The sequence below is a fragment of the Eriocheir sinensis genome, chromosome 12 (assembly GCF_024679095.1).
Source record: "Eriocheir sinensis breed Jianghai 21 chromosome 12, ASM2467909v1, whole genome shotgun sequence".
NCBI classification, from domain to species: Eukaryota; Metazoa; Arthropoda; class Malacostraca; order Decapoda; family Varunidae; genus Eriocheir; species Eriocheir sinensis.
In genome coordinates, this window is record NC_066520.1 from 10,494,139 (window position 1) to 10,517,029 (window position 22,891).

The following is a 22,891-nucleotide window of genomic DNA, read 5'->3' on the forward strand; positions in this document are numbered from 1 at the left end:
GGACCCAGCGCCAACCTGGCACATCACATCCCTGTGCCAATAGACAGACCACCAGACCACAGCGACTTCCACTGACCCACCTCCGACAGTCCTCCAACAACAGACACTGGACACCAGGACTAACGGCAGACCCAGACAGTTTACCTTGACTATAGACACCCCGCCCAGCACTGGCTAACCTACTCCCCCAGTCGTCTCAATACAGCCATCACCCGCCTGAGGATTACTGGGCCACACCCACCTCAATGCTCACCTCCACAGACTGAACATAACTACAGGGACCCACACTGCCTATAGTGGCCCCAACACAACTGACACACCAGAACACATCCTCCTCTGCCCAAGATTCACCTCCGTGACCAACCCTCAAGGGCATCCCTAACCAGACTCTGCATTTACAGGCTAACCTAAGAGGACCTGTTAAGGTGCCGGCACCTCAGCCCCAACACGGCATTCCAAGCCCCTGGCAGTATGCAAACCTTCCTTAAAAGTCAGGGCAACTCAACTTGGATCTAACCCCACTCTGCTGACAGAATCGACAAACAAAAAAACAACACTTGATAATTAACTACCATTGACGGGGCTCTAGAGTAGAGGCTGTGGCCCCATTGTTTAATCTAGCCCTATCAAAACACCCAAGAAGAACAAAAAAGAAGAAGAGCTTTATTTTGGATAAAGAGGTATCTCGGTTTTGATACTTTCCTTTTTGAGTTCAGTCATAGGCAGCAATGGGAGAGGAGGTCAAGATGTGTTCCAGTTTCTGATTTAAAAGTGAAAAGATTTACATAGCTGGTAAAGTTGGGTGAGAGATAACAGCTCAAACATATTCTGTAATGTCACAATGACAAGTTTTGGCTAGATGGTGGAAGAATTCTTAAGAATCAAGGTCATGGGCATGAGACCTTTAGGAATCAAGGTCATGGGCATGAGACCAGAAGTGATGTTACTTCGTACTTGTAGGACTCAACATCCAAGCTTTTGAATGAGTATCTGTAATGACGCCATAATCCACACAACTGTCACCCAAGAAGCTACAAGGAAGGAACTTGTTGGGCAGAGACCACCACCACAACACAACATTCTCTGAGGCGCTCCCAGGCATGACAGCTTGAGCACGTAACTAACACTAACTACACCGACGCATAGACTTAGCTTGCTCGGAAAATGATTATAGATACGCTGGCAATCAGGAAACAAAGGTGACAGTAAAACATGGCTGCGAGGGGAAGGAGGGTGCAGGTATATAGGCGGCGGCATAAACGCATTCACTTATTATACGTTATTCAAGTATTTCAACCCAGCAGCAACATGTCTCCTTCCCTTGGACATGGCGCATACTCACAGCGATGACTCCTGATGATAAAGTCTCCATCATTGACGTAGGGAATCCGTGGTTCCAAGCGAGCCCGAGCTGCCAACGCGTACTTTCTGGAAGGAGACACTGGCAGTGGCTTTATAGCGGGGAAAGTTATCGTACTTAGCACAACATTGCCAGATTGTCGTACTCAGCCGATTATACTTCTCCGACTTCCTGCCCCAAAACTGTCTTCTGGGCTCCAATAACGGAACTAATTTTATACTTTATCGTTAAAGGATGACAGGAATTATGATGGTTCTTGGTAATAGTTCGTGTGCGTCAAAACCGGTAACATACTATGCTCTGAGTATGACACTCTGGCAGCGGTGCAATGAGACAGAGAATTGCCGTTAAATAGATTGAAGTCGTACTTTCAGCCCTCCTGATGTTTTGCCGATTTCAGACCCAAAAACTGCCTCCTCGACCCCCAATAACTGCCTCTAATATATAATTATCGTTAAAATGGTTAATTATTGGTGTTTTTTGGCAATAGCTATGGCTCCAAGAAACCGGTTTGATACGAGGCTCTGAGTACGATAATCTGGCATCGGTGGATAGGGAGAAATAGGCAAGAAACAGGATAAGGAGAAATAGGGCAAGAGAATGGGACAGGAAAAAATGAAAAGCAAAAAGGGAATGAGATAGGAGAAAAATAAGCAAGGAATGGGATGGAGAAACAGGCAAGGGAATGGGACTAGGAAAAAATAGGCAAGGAATGGGATAGGGAAAAATAGGTAAGGAATGTGGATAGGAAAAAGGAAATAGGGTAAGGAATGGGATAGGAAAAATAGGCAAAAGGAATGAAATGAATAGGCAAAGATAGGATAGGAAAAATAGGCAAGGTCGTACATGGGACAGGAGAAATAGGCAAGGAGATGAGATAAGAAAAAATGGGTAAGGAATGGAATAGGAGAAATAGGCAAAAGAGGAATGAGATAAGAAAAGATGAGATGCTACAAGGAATGGGATAGGAGAAACAGGCCAAGGAATGGGATAGGAAAATAGGCAAGGAATGGGATAGGAAAAAATAGGTAAAGAGGAATATGGGGATAGAGCAACTATATATAGTGCAGTGACAATAGGCTAATGAGGAATGGGATAGGGAGAAAATAGACATGTAAAGTAGTAGAATGTAATAAGGGGAATAGGTAAAGAGGAATGGGGATAGGAGGAACAGGCAGATAGGAATAGGATAGGGAGAAACAGGCTAAGATCGAGGAATCTGGGATAGAGGTTAGGCAAATTAAGGGGAGAAATTAATTGCATGGGAGGAATAGTGCAGAGAGGAATAGGATAGAAGGAACAGGCAAAGATTGAGGAATATGGGATAGATCGAGGTTACGCAAATTAGATAAATTAATTGCATAGGAGCAATAGGACAGGAGGAACAGACAAAAGAGGAGTCCAATAAAACATGAAAATTATAGTGTGATCGAGTAGGTATATATACTTAGATTAATTCAGTAGAGAGACAAACTGATGCAGGGCAAAAGAAGAAATGCACATCAGCTATATTTCTGGTCGGTTTCAAGCTGCCCTGTAATTAAAACAAAACATCATAAATTACGGTTTCAACACTCACTTAATTTGATCAGATATCTTTATTTGTGTGGGTACAGCAGTTTTGGGCCTGAAAGAATGGTAAATGCAATACGACCCTAAACAGCCATTACACATGGTTAAGGGGCCCACATAGGGATTTCCATGGGTATTGGTGATCTAGCAGACAAATGATTTATGGGTAATACGTGGGACCTATGTGGGTTTCCCACACATATAATATTTCTTTCATTAATACTCCAACAATGAAATATATTGTCAAAACTATTGTAAAATCATCTTGGAGCAGCAATTCCTTTAAGATTTATATGTTGTCTGGCGGATGAATATGGGTGCAATATGGGACCCATGTGGGCTTCACAATGGTATATTACAACTGAAATGTGGGTGTACGAGTGCCAAATTGTTTTTTGTAGGCAAGCGAATAGGCAATTGGTGCAGACTGTAACTGTATTTCCATGGCAATGATATTTTTTCGTGGACTGCCTTTGCCGTAAAAATCAAGAACCGTTACGTAATGGAAGTTTTTTGCCGAAATGTTTGAGTAATATTGAAAGTTAAAGGCCAACAGATAGTTTACAGACGTATCAGATGATTTCTTCTTGTCGCAATTTGTAAGAATTATATATTATCTTGCTTTAAATATTATTTATTAAGCAGGGTTGAGTAATTAGCTACAATTCAAAATCTTAATACAATTACAATTACATTATTAAAACTTTAAATTGCAATTATAATTACAATTACTCATGTGAAGTTCAATTACAATTACAATAACAATTACTACAAGAGACAGTTAATTATAATTACAATTATAATTACTCAGCTTCCAACAGTAAGCTTTGGTTGAAAAGAAAAACACTAGCATCGTCCTGTTGTCATTTATTGAAGAGAGAGAGAGAGAGAGAGAGAGAGGAGAGAGATGTGGATGGCTAAACGGGTAGGCAGAGGGGAGGGAGAAGAGGGTGCTGTAGGTGGGTGGGACTGGGGAGTGGTGCTATACATACAGACAGATAAACAGGAAGGGTGGAAGGAAATGGAGAGAGGGAATAGGGTGAGGGCAAAGGATGAAGAGCGGGTGTGGGTCGAAAGAAGGAAGAAAGGAGAAGAGAGGGAGAGACATAATGACACACACAGAGACAGACAGACAGAGAGAACGTCGAAGAAATGAGGGGGTAGGTAGGAGATAGAATGACAGACAGACAGACACAGAGAGGGGCAGATAGACAAAGAAAGTAGTATGGTAGTATCATAAGTACTACTCACCACTATCAATAAAATATGCCTTCTACTATCACAGTCATAATACTTGTCACCATTATTATTAATATTACTATCACCAGCATCACCAGATCAGCAATTCAGCATCATCAATTTTTTTCATAATTATTTCCCTGTTACTGCTATATGATCGTCATCATTATTTTTTTAACATTACCATCTTGCTATTACTTTCACCATCATTACTACCACTTTACTGTACTACTTAGACTACTACTTTCCTATCAGCACAAGCCTACACCTACAGCGATTAACTTTCCAACAAATTAGCCTATTAATATGACACTGGTCACCATCACCACTAATCATGACATCATTTCATCATGACATCATCCAATGAACTATCATCACCATCTCAGCTACTACAGTCATCATCATTCATCAGGGAACAGATTACTATACAATGTCTTTCTTACCTTTACAATAGAAAGTCAAGAGGAGGACTTTGCCGTATGACGGTCTAGGAAGCAATGAAATACGCCCCAGTCCACCAAACAGGGAAAAGTGGACGCGTCTGATTCTCGTATAATACGTATATAGGTTGTCCAGTAAGGGTTGCCATACTTCATCATATACAGTATTTACGTACAATCTCCCTACTGGTCACAAAATTAATATTATCACATCTACAGAGGAAAAAGTGTGGAAAAAAAAGGAAATTAGGTTGCTTAGATAAAAATAAAAAAAGGAGGGGAAAACAATGGCTCAAGGATTTTGTTTACTTAATTTGTACTTTTTGATTGATTGATTGATGGTGTATTGTTGCAAGTAAACAACAAAGGAGAAGGGAGGATCATGCCATCCCAACCCCCAGGCAGTACAGTGTTTTTTTTCTTTCTTGGGGGTGTTTCGTTGGGGATATACCCTAATGGAGGAAGGCGGTGCATGCCGCGCAACCCCCCAGACGGCTGGTAGAGAGATGCCCAATTCTTTCAAGGAGGAGGCCCAACAACGGGGCTGAGGGTGTCGGAAAGACCCCACCTTTCCACCCCCATGGTAACTGATAGGTCTCGAACCCATACGCTCCAAGCACCCCGCCGAAGCGCAAGGCAGAGACTCTACCACGGGACCACGGGAGCCCCCCAGTACAGAGTGTAATTATACAACTAAGGATACATATGGAAGATAAGATAAGATGAAAGATACAATGGTAGGGGACAAGTGCTAATATATATATATATATATATATATATATATATATATATATATATATATATATATATATATATATATATATATATATATATATATATATATATAAAGGCCTTGATTTAGTCAAGGAAGCAGACATAATTAAGGGACTGAACATATGAACTACAATCTATAGGGGAGCAAATGGGACACTCACTGAGCACAGCTGAGAGAACATTATTGTTAATGAACCAGCCCACCTAAAATATGTTAACATATTGTTTGGGGATTTGGCAAAATCTTCCTTATGCCCCTTTTTTACAACAATAAACCTCAGTCAATCAAACTTCTTTGTTAAGAATGGCTATTTACCTTTGCAACGGCGCCACTTGAACTTTTCGTTTTATATTTATTATATAATTTATTTATATAGGTTAAGTTCAAGCTCGAGGCTGAGCTGGAGGACCAAAACAAACCGCTCTTCTATAACATTAATACGCTGAGGGCTGAGGATTTGTAAATTAAATTAGCCTATGGGCGCGGATTTGGCCGAAGTATATTCAGTTTTTTTTTATTAGGTACTTAAACCCATCGTAGCAACACCAAATTTTGACCTATTGCCGCGGATTTCGCCGGTTTATTTAGTTTATGTTTTAAGTGATATAGCCCCTATTTTAAAGTGAAAACAGTAATTTATTCTACTTAACATGAACATTAATAGGCAAAGGGCTGAGGGTTTGTCAGTGAAATTTGAGGCACTTAAACCCATCGTAGCAACACCAAATTTTGACCTATTGCCGCGAATGTGGCCGAAGTTTATTCAGTTTATGTTGCGATATAGCCCCTATTTAACGTGCCCGCTAGTCTTCTTCATAAACGAACTGCAAAATAAATTAAAATGGAGTTCCAATTGCTACTTATTTTTTTAATTTACACTTCAAAATTTCCTTTGTACCTATACATGTACCTTAATTTAATAAAAAAAAATTGTATTCAGGGATACTTTACGTAAGGAATCCCATCAGTGGATTGAGCTTCAAGAATTTCTCCAAGCTGTCTGGTGTTTGGTGGGAGGGTTTACATATGTTGCTCTACCATAGTAAATTTTTTGTCAAATTAGTCTTGGATCTTTGAATGGTAGATTTCCCCTTCTAACGATCCTGTGGGTATTAATACATAGTTACAAGAGCACACAGACACTCCCACCAAAGACTGTTTCCTTGTTCCTGCTGTCACGTACGGACACCTTCATGCGGGTTAATAAACAAGTTTCACTCATTAATACATTTTACCAACAATATATCAAGCTGACCTCCATATGACAAATGACTGACTTACCTGAACTTCCTCACTTCATCTCCGAACTCCCAGTGGGGCAGGCAACATTTGTCTGCCTGCCACAGACAGCACTTGCCTCCGTTACTGACAGAGTTGATATCTTCTTCACTGGTTCACGTGCTGCACTGCTGTTGTGGTTCCTGTGATTGGCTACTGTCTCTAGAGCAGTGGTTCTTAAATTTTTTCAGCTCCCATCAGGGGATGGCCATGGCAGTTTCCAACTTTCCCTATCCAGACACTCCCTCCTTGCCTGCTCAAAGTTTCTCGAAGATCTTTCCCCCCTCTCCTTAACGTACTCTTGCACCCTATCCCTCCATTTCACTGGAGGTCATCCTCTAGCATTCACTCCGTCCATCTCACTCACATACACCCTTCTGGGTCATCTTACTCTCCTACACTCGCTCCATGTGGCCAAACCACTTTAAAGTCTGTCACTTCACTTCTTCCCTTCACCCCCGTGACACATTCCAAAACGCTCGCACACACTTTCATCACTCATTACATCCATTCTACTCACATCACAAGCACTCCTCAAACAACTCATTTCCACTGCCTGCACTCTAGACCTCTGACTTTCATTCCAGGCCCACGTTTCACTTGCATATGTGAGGGTTGGTACTATTATTGTATTTCTCAAATCCCTCTTTACCTCCATGCTCACAATTCTGCCATTCATGACTCATCCCAAAGACCCTACCACCCTTTTTCCTTGCAATGCCCCTTCTCTTATCTCTCCCTCTGTACCACCATGGTACACATTTTTAACATTCAATTCCCACTCTATAAGGGCATACAAAATCTACAACCTCACTTCTACTTCGTTCACAAACCATCACTTTACTTTTGTTGACATTTACTTTCAGCTTTCTCCTTTTACAGACACTATCAAAAACACTGACCAAATTTTGTAAGTCATTTTCATTTTCTGCAATGAGCACTGTGTCATCAGCAAACAGTATTGAATTCAGTACCCACTTCCTTCCCTCATCGATCATTCCTACTCCAACTTCCCCAACTTTGCCCTTCATTTCTCTAATAACACCATCCATATAAATATTGAACAACCATGGTGACATGACACATCCCTGCCTTATTCAAATCATCCCTGAATACACTCAATTATCATTTTTTTATTTCTTATTGAGGACCATACGGAAAATATCCACCCCAGACTCATATGAAGAATTCTCTCAACCCAAGGAATTTCTCATCGGAAATACTTAGTTAATGGTTTGGACCATGCTGCATATCTCTACACCGGTAATATACTGCAGCATCTAGAAATTTCACTTTTCAACAGACCTTTACCTCATTAGTTTTGGTTCTTTGTCTTTTCTCACACTGGTTTCCAAGCTCATGTATTCAAAGGGCTATAGAAAACACCCAACGTGCCTATGTAGGGCCTCCTGAAATTCAACATGAGGGAGTCAACAATAACAAAGCTGTATATAAAATATTTTAATTCTTTTTAGTTTTTCAACCTTCTCTTCCCATCCCTTCATGTGTAAGTATAGCATCTTTCAAAATAAACCACAAGATTGGAAGATTTTCTTATACAGTTGGCAGATTCTAAGATAACCTCAAAAAAAAGGTGAGCAAGATCTACAAGAATTAGTTTTCTGGTAACCTTAAAAAAGCACTATCCCTTTCGTAGCAGGACTAATTATTATTGAGAAATGTTTTGTCACATGAAATATCTCTCAAGAAAACTTATTCTGAGTGACTGATGGTGATACTCATTATTTTTTTTTTCCATTTCATGAAAATAATGGTCTTCTGACTTCAAGCTTAAATCATTAAACTGTGAATTATACAATAGTATCATATGGAATGATAATTAACATAAGTATTTAGTAATAAAAGATAAAATTTCACTTTCCACGATAGCAAAGATCTACTCATTCTTAGTTTCCATAGCCTTAGAACATAACTTGGCAAGCAGCCCTGAAAGCTGGAGTAGTGAAGAAGTTCCCTGAACAATGCGCATATGGGTGTAGCCAATTTCCTGAAAATACAAAAAAATAAATAAACAAGACATGAAGACATTCATAAAATTAGTAGGGATTTTAAAGTGCACTATCTTCCTTGTGAAAAATGTCAAAATAGTTTCCTGCTTTTGTTTACAGTCAGAACCCATAAGCTAGGCTCATCAACCTTTCACCTGCAAGATCTGACCATGGTGGCTATGGTCTCACTTTTTGAAAGAGCCTATAATTCCTCACATAACTTTCACATCTACTCACTGCCAAGTAAACTGGTGCAATAGTATGAGATCAGTTGTGAGCTAACCATACTTGCTAGCACATTACCAGACCCATAACATGTAGATTATTTTAAGTTTTCATGTAGAAAACTAATTAAGTACGGTTTACTGTAAAACATTTCCAAGAATTTTATCCTTCATGACTGTTTTCATACTGAGCTCTAATATAGTCTGCTAATAAGCTTTTGTAGCTAGGGCACCATAATGATTACTAATCATGAAGGAATTCCATGAACAAAGTAGCATAGCTAATATTAGTGTACTGCTGAAAGAGGGTTAATCTTAATCTAAATTAGCAATTCATAATTTTCTTCTAAATTTCAATATTTTAAAGCCATCATGCATCATTCAGAATCTTTAAAGGGAAATTGAAACAGCAGTGGGTGAGATCCTGTGTATATATATATATATATATATATATATATATATATATATATATATATATATATATATATATATATATATATATATATATATATATATATATATATATATATATATATATATATATATATATATATATATATATATATATATATATATATATATATATATATATATATATATATATATATATATATATATATATATATATATATATATATATATATATATATATATATATATATATATATATATATATATATATATATATATATATATATATATATATATATATATATATATATATATATATATATATATATATATATATATATATATATATATATATATATATATATATATATATATATATATATATATATATATATATATATATATATATATAGGTGGACACAACCCATACTACTAGTGGGAAAATATTCATTAAAAATCTGTATTTACCCTAACAGGCAAAACAAAGAGTGCATAATACTCCTCAGGAAATGGGCTTCCTCTATGAGTATCTGTTGAGCTTCCAAGGAGAATATTTTTTCTCCATAGTAAGGTTTTGTTATTTTTCAATTGTTATGCGGCTTGTGACCAGGGGTCACGGCTGCTCGCAAAGGTGTTCACAGCCCATACAATTTTATAAATAAATTTCTTAAAAAATCTGCCTTTACACCAAGACTTAAAAATCTGCCTTTGCACCAAGACTCAAACCCAAATGCCTAAAGTAGTCCTTAGGCTGTGGGCTTCCTTTGAGGTATCAGTTTAGAGTGTTTGGACTTCCAATTCTAGAAGCAAGTGATGACAGTGTTTTAACTCGTAATTTTTAGGTGGTTTTCTATGCTCGTCAAATGTAACCAAGCTTTACAATAACATTTTGCGTCGACTAGCTGTACGACTCATGAACTACCCACATGTTTGTTTACGGGATTCCCACGAACAAAAAACTCGGCACAATAATATCTTTCCATGCAAATATCTTTTCAATATGATCATATTCGCCATGGAAACCTTCAACAGCAAAGTCGAGACATATTCACAATCACCGTACACTATACTACGAGGCGAGAAAATTGCATCAGACAACTCAAAAATTTAAAAAACTCGCCTAGCATTTTCAGGCATGAGGCTTGCAGCACAAGATGGCTGTGTCAGCTGTAGGTGTCCCATTTTGTTTCTTCTGTAGGAAGTGAGACTTTCCTCGGTGTTTTGCTTCGACAAGACGGCCTTTGTACATCTTGTGACCGTGTACGAGTTATGTCCACCTCACCATATATACGTATATATATATATATATATATATATATATATATATATATATATATATATATATATATATATATATATATATATATATATATATATATATATATACATACATACATACATACATACATACATACACTCACACACATACAGTACCCTCTAGTTTCACGCTTGTTTCATTCGAAGGTAAAAGTGCTTAACTCGAGGATCAAACTTCAGGTATTGAAATCCATGAAAAAGCGCTTATTGGTTCCGACCCGTGGAAAAAAATACTTTTTTTTTTTTTACTTTTCTCCTTTATCACAGTTTTTTCGACTTTACTCCCTTGTTATCTCAAACTTCGTACCTTGGTAGTAGGCAGCAAATGGGAAGTGAGAATAGGTCGTTTTGAAGCCACAGTTGAAGGCGGCGGCCTTACAATTGGCTGGCAGTTCTGTGAACACGTTTGTGATCCACGTGGTGTCGTCTGCTAAAGTAAAGCTGGCGTCACACTGGACCCAAATCTGGCGAACACGAGCTCTTGCTGGCAGCTTTTGCTCGTGAGCAAGTCACTGTTGTCCTCACACTGACGAGTGGCAAGCGACGAACAACATTGTAAACAAAGCCTCAGCCCTGGCGCCTACTACACCTACGCTTCGCTTTACAGCTAAGTGTGCAGCTATGACGGCATTACTTGCCGTTATTCAACGAGAGCAGAAGAAGAAAACACGAGTCTGGGTTCGGTCATGGCTGAAGGAAAGGGAGACCCATGGTGTGTACAACAATCCATCTAACTTTCTTGAGTGTAGACTTACAGAAATGTGGATGACTGTGGTCCCACAACTCAGGATGGTCCCTGACTCTTGATATTAGAGAGTGCACAATACCGGAGGACCAATGAACTCTAGAACTAGAAGCGAAGGTGGTCATGGAGAGTGTTTATTTCAGCTGGGCGGTCTTGATCTTGGTTAGGGATCCAGAAATCAAAATAAAAACCAACACTAGTTTTTACAATATTATAAAATATTACAAACACCATCAAACATCAAACAAGTATGTGAGTAAGTTCTGTAACATCATGGGTATATGGATCCAATACACTAGGCAATATATGTTATTCACATACCGGTGCACCAAAGAGCTCATTTGACTGCCTGCTCGCGGCTTGCCGAGCTGCTCCCCGTCCAAGCGGCGAGCTATATGCAGGAGCAAAAGCTCGCAAGCGAGCCATCCCGTGAGCAAAAGCTCGTGCTTGCCAGATTTGGACCAGTGTGACACCAGCTTAAGGGCGGTTGCTCGCGGTCACCCGTGGTACAGTTGGACAAACCTATAGCTTCTGGTAGATTTGTGTGTTATGATATAATCTGCTAACTCTTTCAGTTATAAATCATTAATATCACGATTGACTTTTTAATGCCTATTAAATGTAAACCCACCGCCGCAGTCGCAAAATAGCTCGGAGAGAGGTTCAATTTGTTTATTGTTTCCATATTTCCCTCACCGCTCACAAAGATCACAAACAGACAAACTAGAACAAAACCAGGCAAATTAATACTTTTAATGCTGTGTATTCCCACAGCGCACATGCGTGGTGGATAGCAGAATGACTAATTTCAGTGGGGAGATATTTCTCGCAACACCGGCCAGTGTAGTGGACCCGACTGTCACTGCCATGTGATGTGATGGTGTCGGAGGTATTGCCTTTACAACAGCACCAGTGTAGTGGACCTTCTTCTTCTTCTTATAACCTGTAACGCTTTATATCGCTTTTTGGGTCCTCTTTCTCCACACTTATATACTTCACAACATGCACTTAGTTACTTCACAGTGCGCACTTATTCACTTAACACTGAACTTAGGTGTTTTTCTGTCCTTTTCTTTCCCTGATTTTGCTTTTCTATGCCTTTTGCTATTTTCACTATTACTTTTCACCGTTGCTGCATGCATTACAGGTCAAAAAGAAAAAGAAGAGGAAAACAACACCGAGAATTCTACAGTTTTCATATACTGGAGAAAAGTTTATGGGAATGTGGTTCCACAACATGGGGTGTTCTCTTATCTTGTTAATCAAGTAGTAAGCAAAGCAGCTCTGCCAGTCCATTTTACGAGTCTATTGGTGGGCCATCTTCCACTGCTCCTCACTCCTCAGCCACTACCGACGTCTGGTTGTTTACATACAGCCGTGAGGTACCCACTACTCCACGCTTGTACTTACAGTTTTCCATTCATATGGACACCCAACAATTAACTTCGCTCCGGTTGGGCATACGGGTAACAGCGGTTGCCCATAGCCCCAATGGTTGGACGCCTTCTAAGGCAACACGCAGTATGACGCTGACGGTAGGTAGACGTGACTGTACATGTCCAAGCACCATGAAAACTTCCGAAGCGGTGATGTGCGTAAACTTCGGACTCGGACTAAGCGCTAAACCGAGGATCGCAAAACTTCGAGAGGGTACATATGGATAAGCTTATCATTCTCATATAATAAATGTTCAAATTACAAGGTCATCTATACCAACATATACCACTAAAAATATTCATTATGGTAATCCTACCTTAATGAATTCTAATTTGATGAATTCTCCCATATCTGTGTTCTTGCATACTCTGAACATAATTGTGATGATGTCTTCAGAGGCATAACCCAGCTTCCATAGATGAGCCAGAATCTGCATATAAATATGTGGAAAATTAGAACCTAAAATTTATAATGCAATTACATGATGGATGCTAGCGTAGCCAGTGACCTGATCCTTAGAAAAAATACAACATATGAAATGTAGAACATGTTCCATTATGACAGGAGTAATGAAAACACTAGCCATAATGACAGCAAGATACTTTAGCAAGGTGAGAAGGTGTAAAAGTTTCAAGGAACCTTGCTTTGTTCTGATTATTTCCTTTTTGATGGCTTTAGAGACAATACAAATTGGTTAAATTCAGAGCATTCACTTATTTTCAGTGAGAATATATAAACTTGGTGGCCATTAGTGATTCAAAATTCAATATCTCCATACATCAAATAAACACAACCATCATTACATTATCATAGCTTCCATACATGCATGTTTATTCCTTGCTCTTACATCACTATCTACTCAATATTAGTAATATAAATAAAAAAAAAAAAAAAAAAAAAAAAAAAAATCAGTTTAATTATCGGACAAGATGAGCACTAAGGCCATGCACAGCATATGCCCTTAAATTTATCTTTACGTACTTTTATTACTGTAAAACAGGCTAACTTCAGACGTTTATAATTTTTTTTCATGAATAACTTCACCAAGAAATTTACGTTGGTGACAATGTGTTGCTATCTTGCTTATATACAGAAAAAAATTAGTGTTGATAGGTGTAGTGCTATTTGCTATTTTTAGAGTGTCCGAAGTTACCAGTGAATTTGCCTAACTTTGGACGAGGTCGGACAACTTCAGACACGCATATCTTTTTCTACTGTAACACTCAACACTCAAAACCTCAGCCAATGTTGGATTCTTCTCAATGCCTATATTTTTATTTGTAAATAATATTCACTTACTTTCCCAGGAAATTAATTAGTTACATTGTATCCACAAACGTTCGAAGTAACCCCAAAATCCGAAGTTACCCTGTTTTACGGTATAAAGAAAATTAACCTATAAAAAAATTATTGCTACTTGACCTTTACTTTACCTTATAAGCATCATCATAGCAGGTTCCAACACAATGCATGATCATTTCCTTAATGAGCACTGGGTGTGGCTCATCACAAACCTGATGGAAAAATGACTAGATGAGAATTTATATCATCAGCAGTGGGAAAGTTGAGATGAGAAACAAAGAGCAGGTCATCATGCATAAAGGGTTATTCCATGTGGGCTATTGAGGTACCCAACTACCTAAACCCAAACATTTGCTTGACACTGACAGTTTTGATTTGCAAAGACTATGCAAACTTACCTTGAACACATTGTCAGAGTTTACATGGCCAAAGCCTTGTGCAGTAGACTGAAGGTTGTTAAGAGCTTGTCTCATATCTCCTTGGGCAGTAAAGAGTATGGCTTCAATGCCATCATCTGTATAACTTAAATCCTCTTTAGAACACACATGCAGCAGCTTGCTAAGGACCTGCAGGAAAATATCTTTGTAAGGTTCCCAAAACAGCAAGAGTATAAAAGGATTATATAAATTTAGAGTACAGTAACCTAATGACAAGGCAATTTATGTTAATAATAGTAATAAATGTAATTACAACAGCTGCCCAATAAATTTTTTAAATAAGAAAAATAAAACAAAATCGCGTCTAATAATCTTAGTGCTCCCACTGGTTCCATTATACCGAAGCCCACTCTTTTCAGACCTTTAGCGAGTTGTAAAACATCATAAAATGTATATTATTATGGGTAGACCATAGCTAATTCCAGGTTTTGAGGTAAGTTTACGCAAACAGAGCGAGGCCCACTTTTACGAGGCCGTATTTTCTCCTTAGACAACAGTACAGACGTTTCCTAGTTTCTATGAATATACTGGATCAATGAAATGCTTCCTGTGCAAGAAACAATCATCAAATAATCATTATGATAATTTTTGTTAAAAGACTTAAAAATACTCTTCCCATATTCTTGCATAGGTTACATATCCTTACCTGAGTATCAGATAGTTTTGAATATCGCAGCATTGCACAGCGTGACTGGATTGGCTCAATGATCTTTTCAGAAGAGTTGCAGGCCAAGGCGAACCGGGTTGTGTTAGAATATATCTCCATGGTCCTTCTCAAGGCCTGTTGGGCACCATCAGTCATGCTAGAAAATGGAAGGAATGCCAATGCTTTACACTTCTGCTTAACCCTTAAAGCCGTCGGACGCCGACGTCGTCACTGTATGGAAAGGGTTAGTCCTCTTCTAAACCTTTTAAGAGGAAATGGAAGACGACGTCTGCATTACAGATGGAAAGGGTTAACTGTTTTTTGACGTTAAGTTGAAGACTATATGACGTTTGGTAGAGCAAGTACAGAATATTGACGTAGGATCACTGACAGCACATTTTTATAGACAGTTTTCCATCCCGAGTGGACTACACAAGTCATACACTGACCAGTAATTAGTCAAGAGAGCATGGTTGGGTATTGTTTGAAAGAAAACGACATGCCACCCTACTTCAGCATAAGCAAAATAAATTTGATGGCGCGCCAAGTCAAAAAATGACTTGTCGACTATAGTCAACACCCACGGTTTGAGCCCAGGCACCAGCTGTCGACTATTGTCGATACCCGCGCTTTGAGGTTAAGTATGATCAAATGCTTTTCTCTGCAATATTGTGAAGGGAAGATTCCCCTTACATTGTGTGTAATGGTTACCACACCTAGCAATGAATCTGTAGGCCCAAGTTTGATCCCGGGCTGGCCAGTTGGGAACCTGCTCACTCAGCTGTTTTTTTCCCCTTTTAGACTGGTTGATAAATAGGTACCTGAGGACACCTGGAGAAGGAAAACTGTGGTAATCCTGATGTCAAACTGATCTTGTGTCCCAAGGCAATGGGTTCTTACCCACCACAGGCTCAAGGGCCAATGAGAAGGCCAAGGCCATGTGTAGCTTACTGTATTGCCTCAACTTTAATTTACCATGGAAGACTTTTACATGAAATTATTCTTTGTTCAATGAAACATTTTTTCCATACCTATCTGCTTCATCCAAGATGATAATTTTATGTTTTCCTTTGGGGAGTGTAACTTTCTGTTGAGCAAACATTTTAATTTTGTTGCGGACAACATCTATCCCACGGTCATTAGAAGCATTGAGTTCCATCACTCCTTCTCGAAAGCTTGGACCAAGAAGGGCTCGTGCTAAACACAATATTGTAGTTGTTTTGCCTACACCAGGTGGCCCCTGAAACAAAACAAAGGAATTATTTATTACAAAAAAAAAAAAAAAACTTCCAATTTAATATATTATCATCAGCAAGTAGACTTTTTACAATAAATGATAGGTTAGATCTAAAATGAAAAAAATAATTATAACTGAACACGATGTCAGTGGCATGTAGGAGGCTCAAAAGTTGGCAAAATCTTTAAGTATTGCAAATACTGAACTTTAAAATATTACTACCAAGAATAAAGAAACCATTGGCAAAAAGTCATTAGTTTTAAATTAATTCCTATTTATAAATTACTTTTCCTTACAGCAATGATGATGTTTGGAACATTTCCTTTCTTTGCAAACACTTCCAGTCTTGCCACAGTTTCTTCATTTCCAACAATTTCTGGAAAAGTTGTAGGCCGATATTTTTCAATCCTGAAAGGAGAGCACATCACTAAAAAGATAATGAATGTTAAAAAATTAAAAGCAATTCTAGTTGCACTCAAACACTGACACCATTATGTACGGTATTTGATGAATGGCATATGTAATGCTAAAAAATTATTGATGAATAACTCGTTTTAATGATCTCATTGAAGAATACAAAAAAGATGGGGAAGTGTTACCATTGCAAAACAATGTACTTTACAGAGGGATGCCTTTAAGGTCTTTATTTATGTCGTACATGACTTTTACAACATTCAAATTGTGATAACTTGTATATGGCACAAAAATACAGCAGAACTATCTTTACTAATATTTTGAAAATATGTTCAAAGGCAAATGGAAAGGTGAGAAGGTGTCTTGTAGATCAAATTGGTTTGTAATGATTGATTATAAAATAAGAAAGGACATAATTTTGTTAGGTGCATAAGACCAATGTAAGTCTCGTTAATATTATTTCCAGTATTCAATAAATGATTTGCATAACACTTATGCCTCTAATACTAAAGAATCTCCTTTTAATATCAAACTGGGAACACAGATTTTGTATTGGTGTCAAGGCTGGCACTGCGGTACGGTACGGTTGAAATTTTGATAAAAAGTACGGTACAGAATTATGGTACAATATTTTTCCTAATGTACGGTATGATATGATACAAGTACAGAAAATTTAGCAAAATTCCAAACTGTACCATACTACAGGCTTAAAACATAGGATCCTAGGATTTTTTTTTTTTTTTTTTACTTTCTTGCCCATTAGCACCTGGTAGACTATATTTAGGAGGCCTGATACATGTAAAGTCACTTTGTAAATGTGCCTTTTCAAATTTATTGACATACCCTGATTATTTTATTCACAAATAATTCTTTGATGTACCGGTATGTATATATATTTTCCTGATGGTACGGAATTACGGTTCGGTATTTTTACCATACTGTAAGGTACGGAAAAATAGCTGGTGGTACGGTACGAAATTACAGTACGGTATTTTTTTCAAGTATGGAGTACGGTTAAAAATTCCGTACCGTACCGTACTGCCAGCCTTGATTGGTGTTCTCAAGTGTGGGTTGCAGGTGAACAAAGAAAGAAATCCTCTGGTTTACCTAAGCAGCACCTACGAGAAAGATTTCATTATTTAATCGTGTCATGCAGAAGTAGCTGACCCTGCACAAAATACAAACTGAAGGTTCTCAGCAGGGGTGTGGAGTCAAAGAGTCGCCAACTTTAGGCCAAAGTCAGAGTCAAATGATGAAACTGGATATTCACCAGCAATGAGGGGGTTAAGATATTTTCAGCCCTTCCACTAGCTTTATGCATGGTGAAATTTCAAGGACGAATCAACAGTGATCTTCAATGGGGATGGGGATGTCACTGAGAAAACCACCAGTAATCCAAATAACCTGAAATACCCTGTGCTGTTCAATCGATAGGCCTTTTTTAGAATCATATAAGGCAGACAGAGGAGTAGATTGTGAGGCACTCCTACGGGAAACAGCAGTGCCAAAATAAATGTTCATGTCGTTAGGAATTATAATGCCTGATGGGGAGATGTAGCTCATGTAATTAATAACTGGCAGGAAGAGCCCCAGGACATCAGACGGAGCCCAAACAAGTCGTCTTCAGCGAGGTAGTTAGTACTGTACTGGACGTGTTACGACATCAAGATTTTAATAAACTGAACTATGTCTTATACTCACCATGGCACGTGTGTTGTCTTGGCAGTGGTGGAGGGTGCAGAGCTTTTAGGGGCAGCCTCCGCCACCTCCATCGCCGCCTCCTCGCTGGCCATGTTTACAAGGTTTAGGCGGGAACGCCAAGACCAAGACCAAGACCAACTTTCAAGATCCGTTTTGAAAGGGAAAAGAAAAAAATTAGACAGCAACGCAACAGCATGAAAGGAACCAAAAATATTACAGGGCCGTTACAGGAGGGGGGCGAATGACCCCACATCTGCCAAAACATCCAATATCTGAAAGTCAAACCGAAAAATTGGGACGAAAAGGCCCATTTTTTTTTTTTGACAGCGCAGGAAAATGCACCCAAAAATGTCATTTTCTCTAAATTCTGAACTCCTTATCTGATTTGGCTCGCTCCACTCGCCACCATTATTTTTTTAGATAGGTGCATGACTGCCTATACATTAATTTAATCTTATAAGATCTTTACTAAATACCTACATTAGTTTACAGGAGCAGCCCATAGCTTGCTTATTTTGTTTTAATTTGCTACCGTAAGAATATATATGCTATATATCAATGCAGTACCCTGAAGAGCACTGTCAAGGTGTATTGCAACAGCTGAAGAATCTAATCAGAAATTTTCGAAATTTTCTGATTAGTTTCATGAAGCAGTGGCTGGATGTGTCCTTTTCCCTTCTAGTGAACAGAAGACGTTTTTCCTGACGGCGGCCACGGCGACGAAGGCGGCGCTGGCGGAACCGTTCAAAGTGCCGCCCCCTTCGAACCCAGTGGTGGACGCCGCGCCTCCACCTCCTCAGCCTCCACGGCCAGATGACAAACGTAAGATCATGCATAGCTTCTCGCAGCAACTCTCTGTTAGCTCGATTGTACATTTTCTCGTAGCGACGCTGCCCTTTGGTCCCATTGCCAACATTTCATAAGGGTCCGGGTCCCCACCAGGCAGCACCAGCAGGGCCGTGAGGGGCGGGGAGGGGTGGCCACCAGCGACAGCCAGGGGGTTAAGAAAAGACAGTTGTTCATGCATAGTGAAAGGAGGATCGAGAAAAAAAATAAAAATCATCAGCAACAGCAGGGCCGTGAGTGGGCTGGCAGGGGGCGGGGAGGGGCGGCCACCAGCGACAGCCAGGGGGTTAAGAAAGGACAGTCGGTCATGCATAGTGAAAGGAAGAGCGAGGAAAAAAATAAAAATCAGCACCAGCAGGGCCGTGAGGGGCGGGGAAGGGTGGCCACCAGCGACAGCCAGGAGGTTAAGAAAGGACAGTGGTTCATGCATAGTGAAAGGAGGAGCGAGGAAAAAAATAAAAATCATCAGCACCAGCAGGGTCGTAGAGGGCCTGGGCGGGGAGGGGCGGCCACCAGCGACAGCCAGGGGGTTAAGAAAGGACAGTCGTTCATGCATAGTGAAAGGAGGAGCGAGGAAAAAAAAAAAAAAATCATCAACACCAGCAGGGTCGTACAGGGCCCAGGCGGGGAGGGGCGGCCACTAACGACAGCCACGGGGTCAAGAAAGTTCAGTTGGTCATGCATGTAGTGAAAGGAGGAGTGAGGAAAAAAAAAAAAAAAATCATCAGCACCAGCAGGGTCGTAGAGGGGGCGGCCACCAGCGACAGCCAGGTGGTTAACCCAATCCCCACCGACGTTTTCAAATTTCTTTTCAGAACACCTAGCATCGTACTCATTTATCAGAACAACGATAACGCTCATGAACACTAAGTACTGGTACCGAATCAATAGTGTCAAACAATAATGAATAATGAGTGAAAAGAAGCTAGTGGAAAGTAAAAAAAAATAAAAAAATAAAGTGTATCGTTTTGATCGACGTGCCTGAAGGGGGGCCAGATATGTACCCCCTCGGATCGTATAGGGTTAAGAAAGGACAGTCGGTCATGCGTGTAGTGAAAGGAGGAGCGAGGAAAAAAATAAAAATCATCAGCACCAGCAGGGTCGTGAGTGGGCTGGCGGGGGGCGGGGAGGGGTGGCCACCAGCGACAGCCAGGGGGTTAAGAAAGAACAGTTGGTTATGCATGTAGTGAAAGGAGGAGCGAGGAGAAAAATAAAATCATCAGCACCAGCAGGGTCGTAGAGGGGGAGAGGTGGCCACCAACGACAGCCACTGTTAGTCGTTCATGCATAGTAAAGAGAAATAAAATGAAAAAGTTTGATAGTAGAACACAAACTTAATGACAAAAAAAAATGCAAAACAAGACATAAGCAAGCTAAAAACAAGTGAAGAAAGCCAAGGAAAAATAGATAGAAAAGCAAGTCTGTGTAAGCAAAGTATACGGAATAACAGAGCTCAGTGCAGAGTGTGAAGAACCAAGGAGGATCTAAGGAGTGATACAAAGCAGAACAGGTCAGTGGGGAATAGCGAGGGGAAAAAAAAAAAAAAAAAAAACACAGCAGCAGCCCCAGTACCCTTTATCATTTCACAGGGACTTGATCTTGATCTTGAACCTCTAGTTTTCAGTGTCGATGTAATAATTCCTTAAACAATTTCGCCACACCATTTTGGTTGAGAATAGCCTTCCCTTGGTTATTCATGTATAAATTAGTTCCCAGTCTCACTGTTGCGGTATGTCTTGTCCTCTCTTATAGTTGTGTCCTGACCCTTGCCGTTTCTTGATTTAAATTACACCTTTTATCATTACCTGTCTTATCTGATCCAACACAAGATGGCGCCACTATAAACACTTGCCTGCGCCAGAATGGGCTGGGCTGACAATCAGGCCCCACGGGGAAGAAGCCTTGGGCCGATCATTAGGACCCACCGAGAAGAAGCCTACCGGTGCAATAGGCCGTGTTATATATAAAAAAAAAAAAAAAAAAAAAATTTTTATCACATGGCAGTGATCCTTGATTGAGAACCCACATCAAAAATCAGATCACCTGAAGATCAGCTACCCTAGCTGTGCATGGGGTGGCTGATCTTCAGGTGAGACAGTCTGGGGTGGCTGATCTTCAGGTGAGAGAGGCTGGAGTGGGTGATCTTCAGGTGGTCACTGTGGGGTATCACTGCAGAAGTGGGTTCATGTTATGTGTCTCTGGAGTGTATGTATTGGAGAAACAACAGCAATCATCAAGTAAATCTATCTGAGAAGACTACAATTGACTACTACAGCTTCTTTAGGGAAATATGTGCTTCGTACTTTCAAGCAAATCAAGTTAAGCTAGGTGGACCTGGGGATTACTGTAGAAATCAACGAATCTTGTTTCTCTCATAAGCCAAAGTATCACAGAGGACGTGTACCCTACACTCCTATTTGAGTCTTCGGCATTGTTGACAGAAGCACGAAACCAGCAGCTGGATACACGGAAATAGTCAAGGCGAGAGATGCTGCCACCCTTCTTCCAATTATATATAAAGGGCTTCAACCAGGGTCTGTCATTCACATTGATGACTGGAAACCGTATTGTAACATCCAAAGTCTAGGGTATGAGCACAAAACAGTAAATCACTGTAAATTTTGTAGACAGGAGCACTGGAGTACACATGCAAACTATTGAATCTTACTGGAATAGACATGAGTTATATAAAGACAATGCGTGGCTGCAAGAGAAACCTTTTAAAATCATACCTACAGGAATTCATGTGGCATAATCGCTTTTCACAATGCTTTTGAAAAGTTATGTGAGCATATTGCTGCATTATCACCTAAAGGTCAGCCATCCCAGCTATGCTGTGGCTGATGTTCAGGTGAAAGTCTGGGGTGGCTGATCTTCAAGTAAGAGAATCTGGGGTAGCTGTTCTTCAGGTGAGAGAGTCTGGGGTGGCTGATCTTCAGGTGGTCACTGTGGGGTGGAGGATCTTCAGGTGATCCTAAAAATCATCTTGTTCCCCAAGCTATTTAATACCACTGACCTTCTCTCCTCATAAAACTTTAGTACTTCAGCAAATTTATGAGAAACATACCAGCAGCATGACATGATTAAGGTACTCTATATGTACCCCTTGGAACTACTAGCAAGTGCAGTTTTGAGGCAAGTTAAATGTAACACTAAGTAAGGCATAGTTACTTGAGAAAAATTTGGGATGCAAGATTACACATGGACTTTCATGAACCTACATGCAAGCTTGCTCAGGGGGTACCATTGGAAATGGAGACTGTGGGTGAGTGAAGCGATGCACCCCCAGGAGTATGCTCTCCGTTTGTTAGTTATGTGAAAACTCATAGAGTGGATGGAAGAGGAAAGTTCTAAAATGGGAGGACTTAAAATACTTTCCTCCTGACAGGGTGGGCGTGGTTAAGGGGGAAACCAAAAGGGGATTACATGCTAGACTCCTCACAGACATGCTAAACACTTGGTCACCAATTGTGTCAATTCTCAATGTTCATAACAAATATA

The 22,891-nt window shown here is 39.7% G+C and overlaps 1 protein-coding gene across 1 annotated transcript; it reads right to left on the reverse strand.

The window, feature by feature from the left end:
• Nucleotides 1-8,112: 8,112 nt before the first annotated feature.
• LOC126997391 (replication factor C subunit 2-like) lies at nt 8,113-18,682 on the reverse strand. The gene is made up of 8 exons (XM_050858458.1): nt 18,545-18,682; nt 16,726-16,837; nt 16,224-16,432; nt 15,193-15,349; nt 14,508-14,675; nt 14,241-14,321; nt 13,124-13,237; nt 8,113-8,672 (listed from the first exon to the last, which is right to left on the reverse strand). Exons 1-8 carry the CDS (start codon nt 18,634-18,636, stop codon nt 8,562-8,564), a joined length of 1,044 nt encoding a protein of 347 aa, XP_050714415.1. The 5' UTR covers nt 18,637-18,682; the 3' UTR covers nt 8,113-8,561.
• Between the last annotated feature and the right edge of the window lie 4,209 nt (nt 18,683-22,891).